The following is a 21427-nucleotide window of genomic DNA, read 5'->3' on the forward strand; positions in this document are numbered from 1 at the left end:
ATAACTTATCGATCTATCGATTGAGCCGAAACAAAAAAAAGGAAACGAACCCCGAAAAACAAACCAAAACTCGATAATGATACTAAAGATAAATCGTTCCGACCGATTTAGAAGACAGCAACATCATATGAGGAACATATTCGAGATACTATAGATATTCCTATTGGATGATAGAAACTAAAAGAGATATATAAAGTATGTAACGAAGTAAGATATAAAAAAAGTGATAAAAGACATCTCGACGATTATCCTGTTCGAGGCTTTCATGTGTTCGCGTATACTATTTGTTTTGCTACTTAATGATTTTTTTCTTTTTTCCTCGACTTATTATAATTCCGTTCATTATTACGTCGTGACTCTTTGGACAATCGTTTTTTTTATTGATTGAAAAAAATGTTTTAAAGAGAAAAAAAAGATATTGCAAATATAGTTGCGCTTGTCTAACTAACCTGCCTATCATAATCCAGTTTGACGTGAACTTAATGAGGAAAAAATTCCTCTTAACTGTTTTACCGATTCGTATAGATGTAAATGTCTATGTAAATGTATAAAACGAAAGCGGAAGTCGCGCCTAGGTGTAACTGGATAAAAGGAGTTTAGTTGCGCAAGCGAGTTACGCTAGGTTAGTGAAACGCACGGCCCAAGGGCAAGGCGAGGTTTCTCAAAGTAACGGTACTCAAGGGGGAGGATACCTAAGAGAGAAAGGGCTTTAAAAAAGAACGGGGGAATCCTTAACGTTTCCTTCCAATCTTACTTGATATAGAACGAAAGGGTAGGACCCTGATAAAGGAAAGGGCTGCTTTCCGTGAGGGAACACATTCATCGATTTTTAACCCTACCATATTTTTCTTTCCTCCCACAAACGTGATTACTAAGTATATATCAAGTGTTTGTTCTGCTGCGATATTTGATTATAGTAACTATGGAGATACGTTGGATTTTATTATCTTTTAAAATTGTATTGGGGGTCGTTATTTTAGAATTTAAGTATACTACTTTCCTATATTTTATCATACTAAATAATATTGAAAATAGTGATATTTATTCGGATATAAAATGTTTAAAAATGTTTGCACACAATTTATATGTTAATTCAACAACAATGTCCTTCATTCATAATACTATAACTGCAAGTAAACTATTTGATATTCCATAAACAGTTATAAATTTAGAATAAAATTCATTTGAACTTGTTTTATAATAATAGAAAATATGATCGACATAATATTGTATAGAAATCGAATGATAAAATCTAAGGACGTTCGTCTTCAGTAACTCTAACGATTCGTGTTAGGCATTTTCAAAAGGAGCACATCTGATAGGATGAAAATAGCTAAGCGTAGACGCGATTATCGATTTCGAACTGCATCGGCCCCTGTTTGAACCCTCCCTGAGCACCGGGCAATGCACGTTTCTGTTGGCCTAGTTTAAGTTCATACCGAAGCAAACGCCGTATTCGGTATATGTAACTACGACTTGTGTTGTACCTTAGTACACGACAGGGCGAGCACGATTCCAGGGTTATATATACTTGTATATGTGTGTATGTAATTATTTATGTATGGTTTGTGTATATAGAAATGCATCACTTACAAAGAGATATATAACTAACTCGATTAAGAACTACCAACAAAATATACCACCCCAAATAACTACTTTATACTCGAATTATGTTGAAAATATTATTTTCATACATACGTATATATATATATATATATATATATATTTCAACAACGTTAACTATATTAAATGAAATTCTTTATACTTGGTTTCGAGTTCTCACGTAGATAAACCACTCGAGATAATGTTATATACGTTTTGTAGGTGATTAAGAAGTCCAACGGGAAAAAAAATCCTTAAGCTACATCGTCAACGGTATTAGATTTCTTAAGATACATATTAAAGCACCCTACTGTCTTAAGTACACAGTTTCGAGTTCCACGGCACGATTGTTTTAATGTACCACGCTTGGTTATGAATACTCAAATATCTGTGCATTCTTCCGTTATAACAAAAAAAAAAAGAAAAGAAAAGAAAAAAATCAATTACCTAAATAAATATTTAAAATTTAAATGAAATTATTGTTATATATAACATCACGATTCGATACCACCCTTAAATCTCAACGCGACACGCAAACATATATATGTATATATACATACACACACATTCAAACATTCAATAAACCTGATTTAATTCAACGACAAATTATGTCTGCATTCAAAAAAAAAAAGAAAATATATTCCAATTCGATGTACTTTAATAGAAAAAGCAATATCCAAGGATTTATTCTTGGCTTCCTCCTAATCAACGACAAGACCGAAACGCTTCCCTGATTCCAAACCGGAATCACCGCTACTGTCGTTGTCGTTACCTCCCTCCCACCCCCTCACCCAACTTCTCCACCTTCTCTTCTTCTTCTTCCTCCTCCTCCTCCTCTTTTACCTTCTCCACCTTTTACACGGTTAACAACAAGGCAGCGTGAGAACGATGCATATGTCTAGGGTCCTAAAACGCATCCTCTCACCCTTCTACATTTCCTCGAGATCGATTTATTGCCATTCGGATAGACAGCTTTTCCACGAAACGTTGTAACCAACTATTACATACAGGGAAATAATAATAATAAAGGGAAACGTTAGAGACTACGGTTGATAGACTTTGTAACTCATATTTTAAATGCTTGGGAACACAAAAATATGTATATATATATATTTTTGTTTTTTTTTTCTTAAATATTATATGAATGAAATATTATAAATATAAATAAGAAAGAAAAAGAAGAGAAGAAAAAAGATTGAAAGGATTACAATTTACGACGACATAGAAGGAATATAAATCTTAAAACAACGCTTCAACTTCCTCGACACTTGGTATAACGGTGTTGGATAATTAATCTCAAAGAATATAACACGGTGTTCCTTGATCCTTGATATTTAATATCGAGAATTAATAGAGAGAAAAAAAAACAATATTTTCTATTATGCAAATAGTGTGCAATGTCCCTTGCGAAAAGTCCAATATCTTTGGAGTTTAATATTCTCGGTGTGAAAAACACGATAAAAGGTAGAATACGAAAGAGAATGAAGTTTCAGACGTGGAACGATAGACAACTTGTTGTAAGTTTAATCGATCGGAATCAGTGAATTTTATTTTCACTTAAAACCCGTCTATCATTCGCTAGCTGTTAAACGATTACCCAACTTTGAACGATCGTTAATTGAATATCTCTCGATCTTATAACTCAGACTATGTAACAAAAGGATCGACCATAGAAACGACGGGGAAAAAAAGAAGGAAAAAAAGGAAAGAAAGTTCACGTTTAGCGAAAGTTTCGGCATTACTTGAATTATTTCAGTCTTCTAAGAGCGCGTGCAATTTTATAAAATATAAATAAGTTGCATAAAAATGTGATTATTATTTTACAAATGATGATTTTAGAATAATTATAAAATTCGTATTAAATTAAATACAATTTTGTAAATATTTTAAAAGTAATAGAGATTAAATTTCCAAATAAATAAAAAACGAATGAAATTAAATCACCCGCACAGGAATTTCTCTACCTCGTTCGATAGGATCGTTAAAAAGACACGACACAACAGGTTACGAACCTAAACTCAGTTATTAATTAAACTTTAAACAGAATTCACACACACCAACTGCGAAGTCGTTTGTTTTCTTATAAATATGTGTACGTGTAAGTGGTTTGTTTTTTTTTTGAAATGTAAGGATATCATCAAAGCAAAGAAGACTGTTTTTCTCATCTCGATTGTATTAACCAAGAATACGAACCCCGATGTTCCCGATAAATTTATCGACTTATATTACATACATACATATATATAAATACTATAAGGAGAAAGCATCGAGATCGTACGATCTCTTCTACTTTTTGCTGACAATCTTAGTATGTAAAAAGCCTCGAAATTCCCATTAACGTCCAACGAGGATAGGTGACAACATGCACGATTCCTCTTTCTTTTTTAAATCTTTTACTAAATGTTTAAGAATACTAACTAACACACACTCTGTTAACGTTTCAAAGATATAAGCTTCGAATAATAAGAATAAAAGAGAGAGAGTACCAAATAGGATTAAAACAACAATAGGAAGAGAAGGACGACTCCTGAATAATCAATCAAACGGAAGTTTGAATCATCGAGAAGATTAGGTTGACTCGCGCATAATACTTTTCTTTACTTTATATGGAAACTAATACTGCAACAGATTTGTTGCTGAATTGTTTATTCGACTAACGTTTATTTGATTTGTATTTAGAAACATTTGAAAACAAAGATGTTTAAAATAAATCATTAGATAAAATAAAAAAGTCCGACGAAACCTTACCCCAATAAAAAATACTTGAAAATATCTAAAATACAAAACAAATTATCTATCAAACGAAATTTCTTATTAACTATTAACATTTTCAAATCTTAACCAAATAAATGAAAAATGCTATATTGCAAATAATGATTTAAACGGTATCTAAAATAAATAATTAATAAACTGTATGTACACTATATAGGATTTTCTAATGAAGAATCAAAAGTGAAATTGGAAGTCAGAAAAGGGTGATTAATTTTGTCAAAGGTAAAAAAAATGTTCCTCGAGGTCACATGTATACCCTCGATCCCTTTTCACTCGTTGACCAATGACAAATGGTCGTCATTATAGTGGCTTTCAGCGTCTCTATTACTCGACGTTATCCATTTACCTGACCGGGAGCAAACCTCCCCGTGGGCGAGAGTGCGCGAACCGGAGAGTGTGCTCCTTCTCTCTCTCTCTCTCTCTTTCTCTCTCATTTACTCTCTCTCACTCTCTCTCTCACTCACTCTCTCTCACTCACTCACTCACTCACTCTTTCGTGCTAATTCTTGAACGGGTCGATAAGCCGGCTAACGGTGACGATGCACACGAGGGGTTAAAAGGTTAGAAAGAAAAGGGCCACGCGAATGGGAAGAGGAGGACGTGTACCTTCTTCCGGCGTAGAAGCTTCCAATCGAAATGATTCATCCTGTTCGGCTCGTTAATTTATCTCTCTCTTTCTCTTTCTTCAACTTTCTTCGAGATTTCCTATGTTTCTTCCTCTTCAGAGCTTCGCAAGTTATAATTTTATTGGTCTCACTAATTAAAGAAAATATTACGAATCAAACTTCTCTTTCCGTTTCATTTATCTTTCCAGAGTAACTTTATTTGATTCATATGAAGATTTGTTTGAACGAGTTAGAAGAGCTGTGTTTGTTTTATTTCCTAATCTTTCGTATCCACTTCTGGCAGTTTCCAATTAAAATGATTCATCTTATTCGATTTATTATTTATATATCACACTCTTTCCTTCTCTTGAAAATTTGTGTGTTGCAGTCTTTTCAATGAATATATTAGAAGTAAAAATATTTGTATTTTTTAAAACTAGGAATTCCTAAATCTTTTGTATACACTTCCGACAGATTCATTCCGTTTCATCTTTCTCCTCAGATTCGTCTAATCTTTTTTCTCTTCAATTTCCTAACTTTAGAGAAAACCAAAATATGAAGAAATTTTGATCTATCAATTATTATCAATTCCTTCATTTATTTCAATCTATATAAATATATTATTCCAGAATAAAAACAACAAAATCCCAATTGAATTTCGTAAAAAATTTCAATCACATTTACAAACATATTATCTTCTCATGAATTTCCCAATTAAACGAACGCTCGAGTAATAGAAAAAAATGGTTGTTTTTTTAAATAAATGAATGATATAAATCCCTTCATTAATTTATATTCGTTTTGATAAAAATCAAGTTGGGTTCATAGAAGGTTGACAGATCTGTCGAAGTTGTTCCAGTGATGGTAACGACAGTAACGAAGAGTTTGCATTCTCGGCACGCTGAAATCCTCATTGTTCTCAACTCCTTTGCCCGGGGACACGTGTCCTTGACGCGGACAGCGGCATCCGCCCACCTTGAATGCACCGATGGACGCTGATTCTCTTTCTCTTTCTCTTTCTTTCTCTTTCTTTCTTATTCGTGCGCGCGTTCACTTACTCGCCCCTGACGCCACCGCTTCGAAAGGGATCGTACTGGCGACTGAGGTGGATCCGTTTCTACTTGCGAGAGAAAGCAGAGTATTCCATTCGTGAGAAACTTTAGATTGAAATTCCAAGCACTTAACTGATGTCTGATGAAACGAGAAATGAGTTGAGTAGGCACAACAATTTCCACCAACGATACAATTTCATATCATATACCAACTTATTTTTCATTAATTGTTCTTCTTTTATATATATATGTGCACGTATCTAATTTTTTTCTTCTCTCTCTCTCTCTCCCTTTGATCACAACCCCATTTTTGTAAAATTACATTTGATATCACTGTCGACACGTAACTGAATTTTGTAAATACAAAAATATACTAATTGGTATAATAAAATAGTCCATTCCATTGTATTATCTTATTCAAGACACTTCAAATTCAATCTAATGTCCGATACTTAACTTAAAATCAAATGAAAACCCTTCCACCCATTTGGAAATAACTAAAATACGAAAGGAAGATAACAAAAATACACTCTCTCATTTATAAGAAAATAGTGATCCACAAAAAATGATATCTATAGAATAAAACAACGTATTCTGGAATCTAAATCAAAATTAAATTTCATCTAATAAGAATAAAATAATACACCAACACAACACACAAACACACACACACTGTTAAAGTAACACGAACACTAAAAAACAAATTCACTCGAGGGGGTAGGAGGTTTTATCGACTGACCTCGTTACGAAAGAGATAAAAGGGTGTAACTTAAATTCTCTTAAGAAGAAAAATGATTGGTTAGAGATGCGAATCGCGACGACACACGCACGCGAACGTGTGTGCTAGGATGAGATCTGGTGACTACCCCTCTTCTCGTCCCTCTCTCTCACTCTCTCTCTCTCTCTCTCGTGCAAAAATGGTCGAATAGAAACGATGGAAAATGGCTGATGTGATGAGAACGGTCGGATGGAGGGCGGCGTACTGTCAAAATATCCGCTGATTTTGCCCAGCCGACAATACGACGAACAGCGGGAGACCTCCCAAGCGACACGAGCATGCGTGATGATGTTCTATTTCTCTCTCTCTCTTTTCCTCTCGATTCGTTCTAAGCGTACTACTCTTTTCAACGTCGTCGTCGTCGTCGTCGTGGTTATCGTGGTTATCGTCGTAGTCGTGGTTGTCCTGGTCGTTGCTACCAACGTCCAACATTGAAGCAAGGGATAATCAAACTCCCCAGTTCTACCCTTTACTATGATACACTCCAAGTACGCTTTTACGAATCCCCTCGTGTTATCAAAAATCGATCCATTTTTTTTTTCATTCACCTTTATGTATACTCTTTTCTAGTTTTATTTTAGATTTATCGTTAATCCAAAGTATTTTATTATTTTTAAATATAGATATGTGTGTGTGTACTATTTCGTATATTTTATTATAGTAACAGCCTGGTGATTAATCACAGAACAAATTGCATTCGTTTGGTTATCAATTATCTTCGAAAGAAAATGACACATTTTAAAAAAAAAAAGAACAAAATAATTTCTTTTCACATTCGTCACTTTATAATGAACGATAATTAACTTTATTTAAAAATTAACCAGTTTTAAAAACGATCAATGATATTTATTCGATGTCTACGAAGATGAGCATCTAACAAATGTACAATGTATTGCAAAGTTTCATTACAATAACATCCAACAAGATTGACATCGGTAAACTCAAAGAGTCTTCTTAACTCTGAGCAACTCTTCTCTATGGCTAGGAAGAAGAATAAGAAAAAAAAATGAAAAAAAAAAGAAATAAATATGAAGGAGTATCGTGTTTCATTAGGTAAAGCCTTGTTCGATTTGGGAGATCGCGACTCATCATTGATCCTGATGACATACCGAATTGAATAGGCTCTTTTCAATGAGAAACATCGGAGTAAATGTATATATATACGTTATATCAACTTGGACACCTTGTTTCGCTTCGTCACAAAGTAGTCCCGTGTTTCCGTGATTTCGTTGTTGACTTCATTGCCTGTCTTATGCAAGTCGATTATGTATTCTTGCTGCATCACGACCCGTGCGAAATCATTATGCCGTTTTCAAAAGAATTACGAAACAACAATGTGTTTATTTGTTTACCAAATTTTCTCTTTTTCGATATATATTTACATACATACATATATAAAATAAATTACGAATAATAATTAAATTAATGTATTTTTTTTTTCTTAACCCCTCGTGCATTTAATTTATCTTATAAAAATCTATATAAAGACCAATTGAAAAATTTTTGTTTAGTAATGTTCATTAAAATGTGCATAGGATGCAGTTGCAACATATTTAAGAGACGACTGGCGCCATCTCCCAACGGAACTCGCAAGTAGATCATCTCTTTTCGTGTTGCATCAGCAATGCAGAACTTGGATATATCCTTTATTTTTTTTTAATAACACAATTTATTTTATAATCTATCTAAAATATGTCTATATAGATTTAACATTTATTTTTTTCAATATGTATAAAATATTATAATGTAATCATTTACTTTTTTATGATTATATAAATCGAACATAAAAAGTATCCTAATACACAGATTTTTATTTGAATCAAGAATAAAAAATTTCTAGTTCAATTTCCTTTTATATTTTGTAATTTCACATTAAAGAAACAGGTTCAATGTACGAATAATTATTAATAAAGATGATAATCATCGTGTCATTAAAATGTGTCGGGGAAAAGGATTTGATCTGTTTGAAAGTCTTCGTTTAAAACAGATCGCTTATCGTTTCTCACATTTGCATAGGAAATTAATATTGTTGCTATCGTGTAACATATATTCCTGAAACGTATATATGAATGTGTATGTATATATATATATATATATGTATGTACATATTGAATCGATGCCCATATCAGTTATACCGTATAAAATACATACACCGCACCCTATTGCATATTAATCGCTTTATAATCGTGCTACCTCTTATACGCGTCTATCATTAGCGGACGTTAATCGGCCAATTGTGAGTGAACAACGACCACTACAACAACTTAGAACTTTACCATCCTGATAGATAAATAATGACGTAATGAACATCATCTAACGATGACTAATCCTTATAGACTTTGCTTTGTGTTTTCATCTAATCTAATACCTAACAAAGATTTCTAACACTCAATTATTCTCATCTATAATGTAATAATAAAAAAAAAAAATCATAAATATTAATAATCTCATTTTATCCAATATTATTAATTATGTAAAACGTATGCACGCGTGTACATTTATATTGCATAATATTAATCATTAAAAAATTATTTTCTCAACAATATACTTTTATTATATAATTTCTGAGAGATGTAAAAAATAAAATGAACAAAATCAAAGCCATACTAACTTGGTAATAAAAAAATTCTATGAATCACATAAGCGACAGCTAACCAAAGGAAACAGGTGTTTTAATTTATTGCCCACTGTTGTCACTCTGTGTACAACCACTCGTGTGAAAACCAACCGTTAATAATATTATAAATAAAGATACAAATCTTATAATTCTATCATCGTCAGGAAAAGATCCGCTATGTTTGAATAATTATGACGTGTCCGTGACATTAATTTAAAAATTGTAGAAATACTAACAAAAATTATACCCAAAGAATACATACTTAATAAAAAATTATGAATACGCGATTATCAAAATAAAAATGACGATATACCTAACTATAATAACGGTAATTTAATTATATCAAATGATCTCTTCGTGTACAATCTACCTACTTTTACCATAAAAATATATTTTCACATGAAAACAGAAAAAAAAAGATGCCTCAAAAGTCTGCAATAAAATACTTGTGCGTTTGTTTCGAATTTCTTTAATCTATAAAAAATAATTTCACACGTTCGCCAAATCCTCTTTTCGCGAGTACGATAACTTATAAAATAACGTTTAATTATTTTGACACATCGATTAAAATCAAGGATATCCTGTGTGTATATATGTAGATGTAAGTATGTGCGCGTGTATCTTTATTAAACAAAAGATACAGAGATCAACCATTCCTTTTCTCTCTAATGATACGAATTTAAGACAATGGCCATTCTCGACGTGAAATTGCCTTAATTACGATTAACTTTTTTGCTCATTGTTTTACCGCCGGCAACGCAATGGAATTTCCGCTGTGTTAAAGTTAAACTAAGGTTTCTCTCGAAATATCTAAATATCTAATAATGTAAAAAGAACTCTTATATGAGAGAAATAAGACTATAAATGATAATATTTAGATATTTAATGAAACACGATGTTTCTAAGAACTAACGTAAAACATCACATATTCAAAGGTATTAACTTAATAAAAATTGTATATAAGAATTTTTAAAATTTATAATTTTATAAATAATATTGACGCTGAAAATATTCTAGAATAAAAAAAAGACATGATTACACGTAATAAAAATTATCTAATGTAATTATTAAGACATCAATTGATTATGTGTTTTCATATCATCTATTTAACTTAAAGGGAAACAATCTGATATTCTGGATTATCGATACATTTTTGAAAGGGACACCTGCTTTCACTCCCCATAACTCGTCTTCATGAGTACCGACCACATCCTCGTACATACAAACTGGATGAACGAGATATCGTGTAACGACACAATAACGACATTTAATCGAGGCAACGAAGCGTAAAGGAACGAGACATCATACGAGAAGGAAAGCATCGATTGGGAGGATACGGAAGGAAGATAGGAAGGTTTAAAGAACGTAACTATTCCGTTTGTTTCAATGGAATTTACGTTACACAACTTTAGAAAATGATCTACACACAATACACTTATTTGTACTTTTTAAAAATTCTTATACAATTTGTAATGAATATTTTCTAATATAAAAATCAGTGCAATCCCTGTTTATTACTAAATCTATACTATATGTGTCGAAATAATTATTATATTACAAAAAGAAACTGCTGTTGTTTAAAAATGTTTAAAAACAAAAAAATACTGACCCAATAAATAACAATGGTAAAACAATGAATAAGAAAAGAAAAGAAAAAAAAAAAAAGATGAAGAAAACGGTACTAGTTGAGCGAAAGGAAGAATCCATACGTGCTCTAGAAGAGACCTACTCGATTAATTAGAAGCGAAAGTGAGTGAAATTGTGCGCATTGTAATCGCAACTCGTCCACGTGCTCAGAAGCACTTTACGATGACAACGAAACCGCCGGCTCGCTTTGAATACTCTTTTTAATCTTTCCATGATGAATCTTTGTTTTAATACATCCGTAGTCATTAATTCCTGATGGTGTTCGAATTTCCCTTACCTTATATCTTATCATCTTTTTCACAGTTTTAATTCGCAATAAAAAATATTAGAAAACATGCTGTGATCATCACGATGTTAAAAACAAATTTAAAACTGTTCACCGGTTAAATAAAAAAACATGTACAAACACGAATAATTTTCTCAAGCTAATCAACAATAATAAAAAAAAAAAAAAAAAAAATCACTTATCATTTAAGATCCATGAATTAACTAACAATTTTTATATATTCGAATATTAACAAATATTTATAATGATAAGGGAGAATACTGACATCATAGACTCGACGTATCTTTATTGCATACAAACATTACTGTCATATGATGACACTTGTGGTTGTAGGATAAATACAGAGGTATAACGTATGACTGATTGATGGAAAGGGAAATTCGCAACACGGCAAAATGAAGAGAGTAGGTATCCCCTACTGTGCACCATTAATGTACGCCTAGATAGATATATACCTAACATCTCTTCTTGTCATTATGGTTGATCCGTTAAGTAGATTGTCGCAAATGGCGCGAATCCAACATTTCAACATGGTTATATCTTCCAACAAACTACTAACACTCTATCTATATATATATATATAAATTCTATCTATATTATATTAAACGTAATATCAAAGTTAGAAAATGTGAGAGCTTTACATTGGTGTATAACTGTATCTCAATGATTTCTTTCTAAATCATCGATTCACAGGATACTATTTTACATCTAGAAAGTTTATAAATAGACCGTGCAAATAATTTCACGATGAAATACACGATTTATTGATTATTCAATTATAAATTGATAAGTATACACGCGGTGTTAAAATGCATCTTCTTTTAAATCTTTTTTTTTAAATATGTTAAGTTATATATTTCAAAACAGTGGTTCCCAAACTTTTACGATTATCGAATATTAGTAAGATGTCAAATTCTATCAAATACTATACTTTACACTTTTTACAAATATAATTAAACAAATGCAACTAATTGTAATAAATAGGCATATCGGTTTCTATACATTTTCTCAAATCGTGGAATTAAATTAGATATAACAATCCTCATTTCCTTCCCTACGTTGATTTTCGCTAATGGTATTAAAATGAAAATTGTGTAATATCACGCTGCATCCCTATGAGGAAGTCGCAGCATCCCAAGACACCACGACACACACTTTGGGAATCACTGTTTTAATATATGGATTTTCTATTTCAACACATTTGAAAATGGATTCATATTCAATTAATAAATAAGGTTACATCTAATTGATTATTAAATTAATAATTAATTGATTTACAAGGTTAATCTAATTATACGTTTTCTAATCTCTTCTAATCATTTCAGCTTACTTTTCTTTCAGGGTCATACAACAGAGAGATTTTTATCTTCAAATTAATTAAAAACTTCTAATCTATCACATTACCTGTGTTACAATAAATAATCCTTAAAAAAAATTCAAATAAACACACGTTTCAATGTATTTCAATGTTAACATTTATAATGAGTTTTAACAATAACGTCTATTCTTTTTTTTCTGGACAAAAAAATTATTGAAATAAACGATGCCAATGTGCTTTGTAATTAACTTACTAATGAGATTCGTGTATACCAATATAACAAACGTATTTAAAAGCTAACTCATCAAACGTACCGCCAACAGTACGCGTTACGTTACGTTGTGCCGCACCTAATACGTTAAAGAGAAGCACACAAAGTACACACACACATACAGAGAGAGAGATAGAAAGAGAGAGAGAGAGTGCATTGCACCTATCTTAACGCACATTCTCTCAAACCCAAGGACTTATTTCACTTGGCTAATCGGATTTGCAACGGCCATGAACGTCAACAATGACAATTAACGATCAATCGATCAATCTGTCCACCCACATGCATACATTCTCGCAACAACCAACCATACTTCACAATAAATTCGATCGACATAAACATAGTCGTACAAATGAAATCGAACCGTTTCATTCAACGTGAACATTCGACATCATCAACGTTGTATCGTACAAACACAAGGACAACAAGAAATCCGAAGCCTTTTCCTATGAGATGCTTAAGTTAAAAAGAAAAGAAACAAAATAATTAACAAACTTGAGATTTTGAAAAAGTGAAAACTCTGTGTTATAAATATTCGTTAAAAGATTGATCGTATTTGTATTATTTGTGGTATTCATTGTTTCATAGCTTTTTTTTAGGGGGAATTTATAGTAAAACTTTATTCGAACGAACGAAAGGGAACTCGTCGATCGTTAAACCGTAATCATATGCAAAAACGTTACAACGTGACGGACAAATGGCGGCTACAAGAGTGGAATGGAAAATCGAAATAGACCGGAAACGCCCACGCACAAACCCTCTTCCTCTTCTCTTAGTATACTACACTCATAACACTATATATATACATATGTATGTAATTTTATAAATGTATATGTTAATATGTGAATATACGTATACTTCTATGTATATAATTTTAATATTTTAAGTATGTATATGTGTTCATGTTTAAATATCAAATATTATCAATGAAATAATCACACATGTATAATACAATCGATTAAAATATATTAATATAGAATTATAATCATTTATGTATGTAATACGTGTATACGTGTGTATAAGAATAAATGTGTTGGTAGGGAAAAGAAGAAGAAAGGGAGAAAGAGAGTACGAGCAGTGTAGTTTGAATGGTTTTGTTGGGGTAACCCATAAGTAAGAGAAAGAGAGAAATAGATAGAAAAAGGAGAGAGGTAAAAAGAGAAAGAGTGAGAGAGGGAATGTAGTAGGGAACGACATAGAGAGAACGAAATATAGGAGAAAGGGTGGCAGCCGTATTTATCACTGGAACATCCCGAAGAGCATGCACAATACGAGCCAACCTATGAGAGAAAGAGAAAGAGAAAGAGAGAAAGAGGGGGGAAAAAGAGGGGGAGTACAGTAGAGTAGAGTCTCGAAGAACGAAACGCGATGTGGTGCAAGTAGATTTATGGTGGGTGGGAGAAGAAAGAGAGAAAAAGAGAAAGAGAGTGAGAGAGAAAGAGGATGGTAGAAGGGAGAGGAAAAGAGCATGTTTGTGTCGCAGGTCAGACGTGGTTCACGGTTACAGAGAGACCAGCAGCGCCGGACCATCGGACTAACCTAACTTAAGCTTATTCTCCTGCGACCGCAAACTAAATTGCACCTTTTCCTTCTCTTTCTACCTTCATTCCTTCCTTTCTCTCTCTCTCTCTCTCTCTCACCCTCTCTTTCCTTTTTCTCCACCTCTTCCTCTTCTTCCTTATCTTCCTTTTCTACCCTTTCTTCTTTTCCTTTCTCCCAACTTTTCTACGGTCAACACATTGCCGAGACCACGAAGACTTGATTTTTTTTTCTTCCTCGTAATGCGTTTTATATTACTTTAAGATAATTAGATAATTGTAGATAATTATTGGGATTATTCGAAATGTTATTTTATTGTTGTTGAAGTTATGAAGATAGATTTCATCTATCGAAATCTATATTGTAGTTTTCGATGGTTTTTTTTTTTTTTAAATAGAAACTTTTCGAAATGTTTTACCGAAAAAAAGAAAAAATCGTCATTTGTATCACCCAATTAGCGATTAAAATCGAACCTAATGAATTATATGAAACATGAGATATCTCGTGATCTATGGGATGAGTCAGTTAATCAAATAACAACTCGTAAGTTTCCATCAAAATATATAAAAAACAGTTCTCGGTATTAATTAAATACTACATATAAAAAAAAAAAAAAGAAAATAAAACACATTATGATGATATGAAATTCATACAACATTGAACAAATCATTATTATCGTGATATATATAATGCATACTTAAAATAATTAAATTAAACAATAATAAATATGAAGCACGCGTATAAAATATAAAAGAAAAAAAAAATCATCACATTGTTATCATTTATCACTTGATAAAAATCAAAAGGTAAAGTTTTTAATACATAATACGAAACGCGATATTATCTCGTGATCTGTCTGCAATGCGTTGACCTCGGTATATATGCACTAGGCATTATGAAAGGCTCGCATTAAATTTATTAAGACACCGATGTTCCGGTACTAGTATGACGACCCTACGATATTATTATTATTATTATTATTATTATTATTATTATTATTATTATTACTATCCCTAGCGCGTTACCCAGCTTGCTTTTTAACGATTGATTGGATAATGATGCAAAGGCGTGGTATATTTATTTCGTAATAGAAACCTCGTGTTCTCTCTCTCTCTCTTTTTCTCTCATTCACTCATCCAAGAGGATCTTTCGTATTACGTCTACATAAATATATGCACTTGTATGCGTAACTTTTTTTTTACTTGCTTGCTTGCTGGTTTTTTTATTTGTTTGTTTGTTTGTTAGCAACATCTGTTAGATACTTCTGTCGGATTGTCGTCGTTCGTAATTGACTTTACGATCGTTGCTGGGTACCATCATCGATTTATACGTTCGTCAAGTTACCTATATGAATACAACTAATTTACATATTACGTTCTTGGGTATTCGAACTGACTAACTTATTGTTTGCTTATTTTCCAAAATGGAACGTTCGTCTCCCCAGCGCAAGCACTTTTTAAATTGCATTACCATAAGTTGCCCATTACCATTTCATATACACTTTTTCTAATAAATATCGATATAATATGTTAAAGTGTTAAAGCTTTTCATTTTATTCAATTGTTCACATAAATCTTAGTTTGATTTTCATTCGTTTAAATGTCTTAATTAAATTCTTTTCAATTTTTTTAAAGATAACACTTAAAAATATACAAATATTGAACTCAATCTATAATGGATACACACGCAAATATTAAATAAATTTAATTTCAATTTATTACCACAAAATTAACAACCTTAAGTCCGAAATTTGTCACACTCTTTAAAATTCAAGTTACACTTGCATTAATAGTGCATAATTATACGACAATAAATACTTATAACTTTCACATTATATAATTAGATTATAGGACCGAAAAACAATTGAATTACAGAGAGTAAAATGAAATTCTAATTTAAAGGTTTTAAACAAAGAGAAAAAGATAGAAAGAGAGAAAGCTTTTCGCAAGAACGAAAAGATAGTTTCATTGTTCTAATACACAAGTCGTTAATTTACAAACGTTTCGAATTAACCTACAAAGTTTAACGGGTCGTGGGTCAACTCTATAAACCTAACTTGCGATCCGATCGATTTTAACAATACTCTATAAATCGAATTAGTTGTCAGTATAGGGTATCATAAAAATTAAAGAGCTTGCCACACCAAAGAGCGTTTGGAGTAATTATCCAATTACTGTGTACTCGCACGCTGCCGTTAGTCGCAGTCTAATAATTGCACCGTACTTACAGATACGATCAAAACGAATCGACCTTCGTGTGAATAAACACACGTGTGTAACCATATGTGTACATGTACGAGCGAAAATCGTAAGACCAATTTTAGAAGGAACAAAAAAAAAAGGAGAGACTTTTTCCATATATTTCAAATGGATCATATGCAAGATTATCGAGATAAAATCCTTACAGTATAAACAATTTCAATTATCTATGAAACAATATAATAAAATACCGCTGCTTTCTAACGGCGTGTTCTGGATATAAAAAGTACATCTTTCTAAGTTGATTCTTTTATATTTTATCTCTTCGCGCAAGGTTTATTTCGATAATAATCACATTTTTCAATCGTTGAACAGGATAAATACTGCATGGAAAATAACAAAAGTTTATAAATATGTCCGTTGGTGTTGCAATTTGAACAAAAATTGGTCCGACTAGGATTCGAGAACTTGGGTCTTCCACTTCCAGATGTTCGAGATACTACATTTATTTTCAAAATAATCTAACAACAGGATCCTCGTCCTGTTTTCTATTCTTAAACGAAAATAACCCGCAGATTATTATTTTCGAATATTATATTCATATAGGATAACATACGTGTCTCCCAATATGGAACACATTCAATTTACCTAACATAAAATAAAATGATACAAGTAGAAATACACGTACAAACACACACTCACATGTGCACATACATAGAAATATATATATATGTAATTGAATCTTAAAAATCACTTATAGGAAATTTTGACCCCAACCTTGAATTTTATTATATTAAACAAGAATATCGAGAAAAGTGTTTTATTTCTTTTTATCTATGCATTAGATTGCAGTCGCTCGAGTTGCATAATCTATTCGAGTCTGTTGGCGATGAGACGAGAGATAGCTCGGTCGTAAAATACCGACCTTGAGAATTACGATCCAACCGTATACATGTGTGTGTGCATGGATATATATCTAACTTTATATTACAACCTCGAGCGGTAATGAAAAAGTCGTTGCGCTTTTGAACATACCAAGAGAGAGAGAGAGAGAGAGAGAGAGAAAGAAAAAAAATTGTATGCATTCGAAAGATCTTTTGGATGACTTTTCCAACTGATTGTCTTTCCGATATCGTTCCTTTCAAGAACTCGCTCTCGTTTCATTCTCCATACTATAGAAAGGAAAATATAGATAAAGTTTATTTCTCTAGGGTAAGAAAGCAAGCAAGCAAGAAAAAAGGAGAATTTAAATAAGGAATCTAAAAGAAACGATCTTGCTAATAACATTTATCACGTGTATCACTTTTTCGAGATTTTTTAGTAAATTACATGTCAGAGAAATAAAAAAAATAAAAGACAAAAAAGAACAAAAAGTTACTCGGTAAGATACAAAATGTTGTTGATAGACGTCACACGTTCAACAAGTCGGATCTATTAAATGTTTTTCTTCTTTATTTCTTTTTTTACGATTCGTTTATCTTTTAAAACATACTAACTTGTTCAAATATTAACCTCTGTTCTCTGTTCAAACATTTATTTCAATAAAATATAACTAGTATGTGTATATACATAATTAACCTAAGCTAACACGTGCAAATTATATTCCTCCGTTACCTGGTAGTGCACCAACCAGGGGATGATGATTCTACGTGAAGAAAATCAATTAGAAAAGTTAGAAAAAAAAAAATAAAAGTGTATTTAATTAATAATAAATTGAATGATTATTATTTTTCATCCAAGAGATTCTTCGCACGTTTCTTCTTTATTCATCCTAAGCAAAATGGAAACTACCGCTGACTTATGAATTATGCGCAACCAACGTAACTTAACGCTTTCGCTATCAGAGAAAATATGAAGAACGTTTTCTTTCATTTATAAATTTGCTATTCTAATATAAATCCTATAAAATTTAAATCATTCATTGAAATTATCAACGCGTAATTTTTATCCTCGCCTAATCATATACAAATAATAAAAACACGAATCGGAAAAGTCTTAAATAAATATAAATAAAAACAAACGTGAACACAAACATGTAATCTCTTCAATTATTTATAAATTAGCTAATTATAATTAATGAATATAAATAAAATTATTTACGCAAATACTGATAAAAAATATATATATACGTAATAATAATATTTAATAAATATAATATGCACACACAATGCGCACCCATATACCAGAGTGCATACAAAAAACAAACATAAAAGATAGAAATACTCCTTCTTATCATTTCTGTTAACAGATATTACGAGTATCAGTATTTGTGTTTCTCTAACAAAGACAAAGACTTACCAATGGATTCCTGACGCCAAAACGAACTTTGTAATACTTCTTAACAAATACACGCCAAAGAACGTAAGCCATGATGACGAGAATGATTATGATCGCTGTCAATCGTTCCGTTTTTTATTCTGTTTCTTTTTCCTTTCCCCTCTCCTGTCTTCTTTTCGCACACTTTTTTATCCAACACGAGAAAAAGTTATCCGTTCTCCTCCGCCTCCTCGTCGTCTTCTTCTTCTTCGTCTTCTTCTTCTTCGAGGTAGTTTCTCAACCTCGAATTTTTCTTCTCTATGTGCAAACATCGGTCACCAACGCGTATCCCCGTATTTTCTTTTCTTTTTCGATTTAACGCTACTACGATCAATGATATTACTTTGCATCCCGATCGAAAACTGTATTCCCTAACTGCACCTTGACTGTAACACTTTGATTTATTCCCTAACGAGATTGATTTTCTAATGCTTCCAAACGAACGACGAAACATTTATTTCCAACGAGACAACATTTTTCATACCCTCGTCCAATTTTTTTTTTTCGATTATTATACTCTTACTATTCTCATTGCAAAGTTAATTAAAAACTAATTTAACGTCAGAAATATTGGCGCGATTGTGTCTGAAAATTTGGGTCAATCACGTGCGTCCTTTGTCCAATACACTGTCACAATACAACTGCTTCAATATTTTAATATGCACTTTCAATTTAAAATATAATATGTTAAAAATCGTTTTTAAATTCACTATACAAATATTTGTAATCCTTAAAATACGATTGTCACCAACATAATTTTCTATATTATTATATAATTAAATTACAATTAAATAACTCGTTGTTTTTTTTCTGCATCTAAATTAAACGATCACTGCGATTGTTATTATCTCTAATAATACTTGTCTACGATGATTATTTGATTTAAAAAAAAAAAAGAAAGAAAAGAAAAGAAAGCAACACTTACTATCTTTGTTAAATTAAATTAATAACAAAGTATAATAACGCGCGAAGATTCAAAGAATTCGAAAACGAAGATATATAAAAGACTAACTCGTACGACTGCCACCACTCGCTGCCGAAGTATTACTGACACGAACACGCACGGCGTCCGCTTAGACGGAGGAACAACGGAACGAAACGAATGAAACATTGGAACGATACGTGCCTTCCTGGAACGTTCTTTGGTTGCGTCTACGAACCGATTGTATTCAAACGTTGCTAATTTTCAAGCCTGAAAATATCAAAATTAATCGTCAATTTTTTATTATTTCTACAATTGAATTAGAATTAAATTTATCTTATATATATACATGAATATAAAAATGATTTAAAAAACATATTATTTTATATTATTAATATTATATATAAAAACACAGGAATACGTATCTTTTTTGGAACATTCTTCTGGGATGCATCTGGAATGCATCTGCGAACCAATCGTATTCCAATGTTGTATTTTGGAAAACTTAAAAAGAATTATAAATTAATCATTATATTATTAATATCTTATTTACAATTTAATTTACATACTAAATGAACGTAGAATTTATTTGGGATTATTTTAACTGTTAAAAACAATTTTAAAAATTTAGAAATGTTTGGAATACGACACAAAACAGACGGTAGGAAAAAAGTAGAAAGGAAAAAAGAAGTTTAAAAAACTATATCCGTTCTTGTATGAGTAAAACAAGCGTAACCCAAGCAAGCAATAGTCTCCTTAATATACCCTATGTACGTATTATACTAACACACGATCCAGCTTGTTTACATTTGCTTATTTTCACTCTGCGCACTCGCACATTTCCAGGCTCATTTCCTTACACGGCCATTGCATTTGTGTCTGTGTACATAGACACGATAATACGCCCACCGTTTCGAGCCCTCGCCTAATGCGCCGGATCAATTAACGAAATGAAGGCTCACAATCAATTTAAATACCATTATTTTCTAAAAGAAAATCTTTATAGGAAAGTATTCAATGTTTTAATGTTCTTCGTACTTAAAATAGATCATCAATTATCTGTGCTATCTGTTTGGATAATGTTTCATTGTATATTTTCACTTTTTATTTATAAATATAAAAGATTGTTGTGAGAAAAGAAAGTTGGGGCGAATTAAAAATGGTGGTTTTTGATAATTAAATTAAATGTACTACTTATGATTATGGTGTAGAGTAAATGATATACTTCTAGACACTGTACTAGTTTATTATTTTAATTGTATTATCTATTAGGATAATTTATAGCATGTTGCTGTAGTGTATCAATGATATTATAAAAATATTCTAGCAAATTTGCAACCCAACTTAAAAAATTTTGTCATCATTGCTTTTGAAGTTAAAAATTTATAAAAATAATATTAGAAAAAGCTTACAAAATTCTCAAAGTTTACACGGAAGCGCAGACAAGTGGATCAGTGTTGTAATTTATTGAATCTTAGATAAAATATGATAGCATAGTAAACAT

At 31.6% G+C, this 21427-nt stretch overlaps 1 protein-coding gene across 3 annotated transcripts in view; it reads right to left on the reverse strand.

Moving 5' to 3' along the window:
- LOC106785530 overlaps positions 1-19705 on the reverse strand; it is a 224641-nt gene extending 204936 nt beyond the window's left edge. Inside the window, exons 1-2 of one of the 3 annotated variants that reach the window (XM_014746092.1) lie at positions 6682-7024; positions 4981-6528 (exon numbers count right to left, since the gene is read on the reverse strand). In XM_014746092.1, the coding sequence (XP_014601578.1) occupies positions 4981-5019 (39 nt within the window). In that variant the 5' untranslated portion in view covers positions 5020-6528; positions 6682-7024. Of the gene's footprint in view, positions 1-4980; positions 6529-6681; positions 7025-18983 lie in introns of those variants that run through there. The other 2 variants (XM_014746090.1, XM_014746091.1) reach the window with 2 other exon arrangements.
- Between the last annotated feature and the right edge of the window lie 1722 nt (positions 19706-21427).

Source organism: Polistes canadensis, unplaced genomic scaffold, assembly GCF_001313835.1.
Source record: "Polistes canadensis isolate GaletaPanama2010 unplaced genomic scaffold, ASM131383v1 scaffold_52, whole genome shotgun sequence".
NCBI lineage: Eukaryota > Metazoa > Arthropoda > Insecta > Hymenoptera > Vespidae > Polistes > Polistes canadensis.